The 8,409-nt window shown below is 35.7% G+C and overlaps 1 protein-coding gene across 1 annotated transcript; it reads left to right on the plus strand.

Moving 5' to 3' along the window:
- The first annotated feature begins 7,587 nt into the window (after window positions 1-7,587).
- Window positions 7,588-7,926, plus strand: LOC131036142 (ATP synthase subunit beta, chloroplastic-like). Its single transcript, XM_057967957.2, has one exon. It carries the CDS (start codon window positions 7,588-7,590, stop codon window positions 7,924-7,926), a length of 339 nt encoding a protein of 112 aa, XP_057823940.2.
- Window positions 7,927-8,409: the final 483 nt, after the last annotated feature.

Raw genomic sequence — 8,409 nt, forward strand, 5'->3', positions numbered from 1 at the left:
CATGTCAGAGCTGACGGTTCGTCATTGCGATGAGCAGAACGAGAAATTGGCCACGCAACAACATCCGATTAAGTGAGACTGACGATTTTTTTGCCAACCGAAAAATTGCTGCCCTAATAAAACCCCAAGCGTTCGACTGAGGTGGGGGGAAAAATAGGACCATGCATAGAGTAATAATGAATTGTATCAAGTATTGTTCATTAAATGAATTGTATTATATTGTTCGTTAAATGAATTGTATTGTTCATGAATTGTATTGTTCATTAAATGAATTGTATTGTTCATGAATTGTATTGTTCATTAAATGAAGTGTATTGTATTGTTGATTAAACGAATTGTATGTTCATGAATTGTATTGTTCATTAAATGAATTGTATTGTATTGTTCATTATACAAACAACACTTACAATGGAATGAAATGAGTTGTATTGTTCATTAAATAACCATTATTAACCATTGTTAATTATTGGAATGAAGATTAAAGATTTCCATGATAACACCACACACAAATGAGCAACAATTTATATGATCGAATATCAACTTCTGTATATATAAAAATGTCAAATGATTACAAATGTATGTCCATACACAAATATGGCATAAATGCCAATTGAAACAAAATGTATGTCTAAATACGTGAATGTATGTCCATATACAAAATATGCATGCCAACTAGACATGTAAGCATCCCAAAACTATCTATAACATCCTAAGCTACTGATGGATCATCAAAATCGATCCTCTTCGCCGCACTACTCGGCTCTGAAGGATCCTGCACAAGAAAAACAAACCACGATTGATATTAGTTATATTATATAATTCACATTTGAAAATTTAACATAAAAATGAACTATAATTGAACTATTCATGTTTACCTCATCTCCACATTTTCTCTTCGGCTTTGCATGACTCTTGATGTATGTCTTCGGTAGAGGAGGTATGTTTTGAATATTTTCATACACAACCTACATATGTTCAGAAACATGACATTGATACAAGTTAGCATATAATTGTCACTGATAATAACAAATTATATCTACTAATCACAAAATAAAATAAACACACATCTACTCGAGGCATCTCTTCTTCTTCTTCATCTTCAGGTATACTAGGTGTAGTCATCAAGGATGTGAAGCCAAGAATTCTTTGTATATATACACAACAAGTATATGAAACTATCAATCTATGTCTAGACGTGTATAATCACTATAAGTTATTTAAACTATTTGTTCAATCATATTTGCATTCAATTACCTTTCCCTTGTCTCCAACTGCACTACTAGATCCTAAATCACACTACCCCGCACTCATGCTTCTTGTGCCCTACAAGAGTAAAATAAGATATACATGCAAGTTACTACATAATCTAATTAATACCAATATAAATGATGAGCATGTATGTACAATAAAATACAAATGACTAGGTGCAATAATATATGTACCGTCAAGCTATCAAGGCCAAATGAAATGGCAGACAAGGTTCCCTCCTGAATCTTTCTCAACTCCTCCTCTGTCATCAATTATTAAATAGACCATGTAAATAAAAATTAGTACTTGATATTAAATCTAGATTATAAATATTCATTTAAAATATAACATGAACTGTGAAAATACAAATCTTACCACTACATCATCAATGTATGATGATGGTGCCTCCTCATCTCTAGCATGTGAGGACTCCCCAGGGTATCCTCCAGTCTGTGTCATAACATCTGGTGCATCATGCATCTCATGCACCTCATAATCTTCACTATCTGCAGGAGGATCAACGGGCTGTCCAACTGGACCCAAGCATACGTGCCCACACATGACACAACTATGGGGCACACATATGTGTGGAGTCGAGGATGACGTGTCAGCACCACCGGATGCACCACTACCATCAAAAGTAGGCTGAGCTTCTGACCCAACCTGAGAAACCAAAAGGCTACTCAAAGAGTGAATAGTCGATATGGTCCATGAAGCCACCTCACAAATGATATCAGGATGTTGCACTGTAGGTGGGGGATCAACAAGAGGAGGGGGGACATATGGGCCCTGGACTACTCTAACTGCCCCAGGTCTATTTTGGGGCATACCTAAACCTACACCCTGGAAAGGTTGGATGTCAAAGTAGTTAACATGTTTGCGTAAAACAAACTCAGCATACAATTTTTTTATGAAATAGAAGGGGACATCAAGATTGTTGTTGGGTGGTTTGTTGAAAACCATCCACCAACGATCCCAAAAGTTTTTCACAATACTATCATTTGTGCACCATTTTATAGAAAGTTTTGTTTTTTTGGGGTCTACGAGTTGACCAGTGCGGGGATTCACAAACAATGAGGCAATAGCGGTTTTGGATATCTCAAGATCCTTGATATCCTTATACGACAAGCTATCCGCATATTTTTCCCTCATAGAATCTCACCACAAAAGGGCGGCATTGTGCTCCTCAGTCATGGTTTCCATACTTTTTATGATTGACGTGAGAGGATCAAACATTGGGTTGTTGCAGTTGTGGTTCATCAATCTTTTCATTGTTATCCCCCATTTTTAACCTAATTGAATGTAAACAATTGAATTTAGTTAACAAATTTAAACAATTTTGTATTTGATTTAAAAAAACCTAGTTTTCATGAAAAAAACCATATTTTCAATGAAAAATCAAATAAACATTAACAAAAAATATAAAAAATGAATGAAAATGATTGAAAACAATAAAATTCTTACCTTTCGATCTATTTTTTAGCAATTTTTGGCCAAAACACCGGATATCGGGTACAATCGGATATCGAATTTTTATAAAATCGCACAGCCAGTGAGTTAAAAATGACTCATGGGCTGTCATTGTCGAAATATATTTGTCTCAAAAAATTGGATATCCGATTTTTTATACTTAAATTATTTTAAAATAACATATATAATATAATAATATATTATTATATTATATAATATGTATTGTATTATATTATAAAATATAATTATATATTATATAATATATAATATAATATAATTATATATTATATAATACGTATTATATAATATATAATATTATATTATATTATATATTATCCAAAATACAAAGCCTTAAACACTAGGAGAAAAGCACCAACACCTAGCAAGATTAGGTGAATACCTAAAATTGTGGTCATTTTGTTCCTATCTTTCCATACATAACCAAAAAATGGAAAATATTACCCTAAGATGAACAAGGATTGATTTTACTTCCCCATCTAGCGACTCTAGGATGGGGAGTTGGTCCTGGTGGGGAAATCATGGACACTTTTCCCTATTTTGTATCTGGGGTACTTCACCTAATTTCTTCTATAGTTTTAGGCTTCGGTGGTATTTATCACGCACTAATTGGACCCGAAACTTTAGAAGAGAAAAAAAAATACTTTTGCAAGTAGGTTATACTCAGAAGAACACCTATGTTCTATCTACATAAAGTTCCTTTTTCCAGAGATATATAAGAATGATTAGTTTCACTTTTTTTATCAGGTATTGATAAAAAAGTACCCATGAAACAAATGATAATTTAGCTACTTATCCAAAATCTGTGTAGAAGAAGTAGTACAAAAGAAAAAGGAAAGGAAAAAAATTTCATTTGTACTACTTCTTCTCAAAAAAAAATATCTATTCTTAACCCCTATTACTTTTTTTTTTACTGAGGATCTAGATGAATTCTAGATGATCAGTAATCACTGTACTTCAGCTTAACTCGTTGTTTTTACGTAAATGATAAGTAGAAAAGTAGTAGGAAATCCAATGAACAATGCAATAGCAATAAATGCGAGATTATTTACTTCCATGATTGATTTTCCCTTCATTTTACAATAACTCGAGATTTGATCTCATAGAGTATCTCATTTTTTTGTCAAAAAAATGGATTGAATCCATGGAGTAATTCCATCAATAGGATCAATCTGAGTAACGGAATTGAGCGGATTTGATGAATTCTTCAATATAACTTAATTAGTATAACATACTATTATCTCTTATTCATATCGGAATGTAAGGGCATTATTCAGTTTGAACGTAAGGGATGCTTTTTTGGCATGACCTTTCCCCTAATCTTTCTTCTCGCCTGCCTGGGCCGATCGAAAAATGGCATCCATCCATCACTACTATCATATTATTCCTATTCTCCACTATCAGATTATTTCTATTCCCCACTACTTGACGTGTAAAATATAGACTTCCCCGAATATTGATATATCGTAGAATAGGACTTGCCCTTTCCACACTTTGGAGTTAGGCAAGTTCCGTATAAAGAATCTTTTTCCCTTGTTAGGTTGGTACAGTAGTCGCTTAATAGAACTGGTTGAATCTAAACTGGGTTGTCATTTTTCAATCAAATGAAAGGAAATGAGTATAGAAATGACCTCCTATTTTGTAGGTGACACCCTACTTTCCCGCCTTGTAGGGTAGGGTACACCCTACTGAATTTTGAAAGAAAATTAGTATAGAAGATTTAAATGACCTCCGGTGACACCCTACTTTCCCTCCTATTTTGTAGATTTGTTGGACAGCAAGGGAAGCGACAGGAGGGGATTGTGCCCCCTTTTAGCCTTCCGAAGCGGACCCCTACATCTTGATTTCTCGTGCCAGTGCCCCCCGGCAATGGCGCCTTCTCGTCCTATATCTTCGGGTGAAGCTCCCGGATATTATGTCCAATCGTGTAGGTTAGAAGCAAATTACCATTACCCAGACCCAACGACGAGAATTCCATCTCTTCTCCATGTGGTGATACCATAGTTGGTTTCCCATGTGGTGGTTCACTATGTAGTGGTGGTTTTTATTCGTACGGTGGTTCTCTATATATTAGGTAGTTCTCTCCATCCATTGGTGTTGGTGAAAGGGATGGATAATTGGTTCTTCTATGACGGGTGTTTCAACTGGGTCTATGACTGCTTCTGCTGGTGGGCATGTGTCTTGATCTGGAAATGAGAGGGTTGGTTATCAATCTCTAACTGCATAATCTAAAGAAAGGGCAGCTGGCTCTCTAACTAGAAGATCCCGATTGTTATATTAACAACCCCGCTAATTCCAGAAATAGAATCCCATTCAAAATGTTCCAGAATGGGTATGAATGGAATTGATAAGTTCCATCCGCCCAAGTAAAGAACTGTTACAAATAATTAAGAAGCTAATAGATTTAGGTAAGAAGCAACGTAAAATAAACCAAATTTGATACCCGAATATTCAGTTTGATAACCCGCTACCAATTCTTCTTCTGCTTCTGGTAAATCAAAGGGCAATCTCTCACATTCTGCCAGAGATGAGATGAAAAAAGCTAGAAACCCTATAGGTTGGCGCCACAAATTCCATCCTAAAAAAGCATATCTGCATTGTGCTTCAATTATATCAATTGTACTTGAACTATTGGATAATTATAGTCGACAGAAACATCACTGTTTTCATCTCTATTCCAAAACCGTACGTGAAACTTTCACTTCATACGGCTTCTCAATGGTCATTAAGAAATAAAGAACAGAATAAAAAAGCACCAGAATATTCATAAATTGAACCAATGAGATTTTGTCTGCTACAAATAATAGGAGCTTTTGAACCTATCTCAACCTTCAGTATTTTTTTGTGGGAGAAACAAAATTGTGGAAAGGATTACTTCGTTCTGGATAGCCATTTTTTTTAAGTAGATAGAAAGATATTCTAGATCAGGGTTCTGGAGAAGTACTACTTGATCATCCCTACCAATGTCAAGTCCTTATTGTTATCCCATATTGCTTCTAATTTTGTCATTGGTGCTAACCAATCTACTCGTCTGGGGGATGGAGCCCCTCATTGGATTGGGATTGTATTAGCTATCCCACCGAGTGGAGTTGAACTATTCCGAGGCCAATTAAGCAGGAACTCATTTCCGAACTCCTTTCCTAAAAGAAGCGGTGGGAGGAAGATAAGGAGCCCAACAAAAAAAGAGATATTTCCTGGGGGTTGAACGAACTCAATTTTGAGTTGGACCTAAGGGCAAGGGTTTTATCGACAGGGGTGTCGGTCCCCTCCTTATTATAGTTGTTGCTAGGTGTTCGAACAGTACTTTCCTTCCCTCACCCTCGGTGGCTTCTTTCGAGAAGTGGGTAACCTCCCTTCCGGTTGTCACAGGAACCCTCTTTGTTCTCTGGTCCGAGCGAGCCTTTCATAACTTCTTCTAATAATCCTATTGTAATTCTCCCAGATATTTTTCTTTTGAGCCATACAATAACTAATAATCCTATTGTAGTTCCCAATAGAAGGATAATTATGTCGATTAGAATCCATATAAGACTAGAAATTTCTCTTGAAAATCCCAATCGAGAAAATAAATTGATAGCTTGTTCTTCGAGATCTGTTGTATTAATAACCATTTTAACGATCAACCTCTCCCATAATGATATCTATACTACCCAAAATCATCATGATATCGGCTAATTTCATCCTTTTAACCAGTTGAGGAGGGATCTGCAAATTAATAAAAGTAGGTGGTCAAATTTTCCATATCCAGGGAAAAATATTATCATCTCCTAAACCAATTCCCCTTGATGACTGCCTTTAAACTGCCCCATCCCAATTGCAGAAATTAGGGATGTGAAGCCAATTTAGTTAAAGGAAGGAAATGGTTGGTTAACGACATTACTTCACCTTATAATACACCAGCCGATTTAACCCATAGGTCATATCTCGGTCTACCTTATATATGCTATGATATTGAATTTTGCTCACCGATTTCTATCAGCGGTCATTAAGATCCTTTTGGTTCATGAAGAATCTAAGACTATTGTGGTCGGTCTTTACATTGAATTTTCCTCCAACTAGGTACTACCTGAATTTTGCAAAAGCGTGCATAATAGCCAGCATTTCCTTATCATAGATGGAGTAGTGCTTTTCTTTCTCTGATAATTTACAACTTTCAAAGGCAATAGGGTTCTTGTTTTGCATGAGAACTACCCCTATTCCATCACCCAAAGCATCACATTGTAACTAAAAGGGTTGGGTGAAGTCCGGAATTGCTAGGACCGGACATGAACCCATTGCCTCCTTAAGTTTTTCAAAGGATTCAAAAGTTCAAGAAATAATACTAGCTACTAATAATGGTTAAATGGGTGTATTACCCAACCATACTGCACTTGTAATAGCTTTGGATATAGGAGTCATGAAGATACGACTCAATGCTCAATGGTCCACTATGGATTTGATGGGTGGTTTTGCCATGATAGACAATAATGAAATCACGTTATTGGTAAATAATGCAGAAAGAGGTATTGATATTGATCTTCAAGAGGCTCAGGAAAGTTTTAGACTAGCTACAACTGATCATGCGTGAGTTGAAGGCAAGAGACAAGCAATAAAGATATAAAAAAGATTTGTGAAAAAAAAAAATGATATCTAGACCAGAGATATTTCCATAGAAATGGGATAACAATAAGGACTTGACATTGGTAGGGATGATCAAGTAGTACTTCTCCAGAACCCCGATCTAGAATATCTTTCTATCTACTTGAAAAAAATGGCTATCCAGAATGAAGTAATCCTTTCCATAGTTTTCTTTCTCCCACAAAAAAATACTGAAGGTTGAGATAGGTTCAAAAGCTCCTATTATTTGTAGCTATGAATGCTACAGATGGTTCGATGAGAGGAATGAAAGTAATTGATACAGGAGGTCCACTTAGTGTTCCAGTTGGTGAAACTACTCTTGGAAGAATTTTTAATGTTCTTGGGGAACCTATTGATGACTTAGGTCCTATAGATGCTCTCACAAGATCTCCTATTCATAGATCTGCTCCCGCCTTTACACAATTGGATACCAGATTTTCAATCTTTGAAACAAGCATTAAAGTAGTGGATCTTTTAGCTCCTTACCGCCATGGGGGAAAAATTGGATTATTTGGGGGAGCTGGAGTGGGTAAAAACAGTGTTAATTATGGAATTAATCAACAACATTGCTAAGGGTCATGGAGGTGTTTCAGTATTTGGCGGAGTAGGAGAACATACCCATGAAGGGAATGATATTTACAAGGAAATGAAAGAATCGGGAGTCATTAGAACGAGATATGAGATCCATAGAATGATCAACTCGTTAGCTCTATCCAAAATCTAAACAAAGTATGAATTATAGAACGAGGTATGAGATCCATAGAATGATCTTTTGTGTAATTCTTTGACCTTGAAAGAAAATATCTTTCGGATGAAAGATGGTTTGTTCTGACTGAGAAGTAGAGTAAAAAAAGGAAGGATCAATCCTTGAAAATTGCTTGGATCCGGACTCATTTTCTATTTATTATTTTCTTATTTAACTCTTGACCCGAAGAGTCGCTTCAATTTGAGTGGCAAATAAATGAAAATTGAAGTTCAATTCTGAACTCTTTGGTACATAGAGGAGATGATAATATTTCGTGTGCATATGTAAAAAAAGGTGTAAAAAACAATAGT

Source organism: Cryptomeria japonica, chromosome 10 (genome assembly GCF_030272615.1).
Source record: "Cryptomeria japonica chromosome 10, Sugi_1.0, whole genome shotgun sequence".
NCBI classification, from domain to species: Eukaryota; Viridiplantae; Streptophyta; class Pinopsida; order Cupressales; family Cupressaceae; genus Cryptomeria; species Cryptomeria japonica.

Coding starts and splice junctions, on each gene's coding strand:
- LOC131036142 (XM_057967957.2), top strand. CDS start 7,588: ATGAATGCTACAGATGGTTCGATGAGAGGAATGAAAGTAATTGATACA.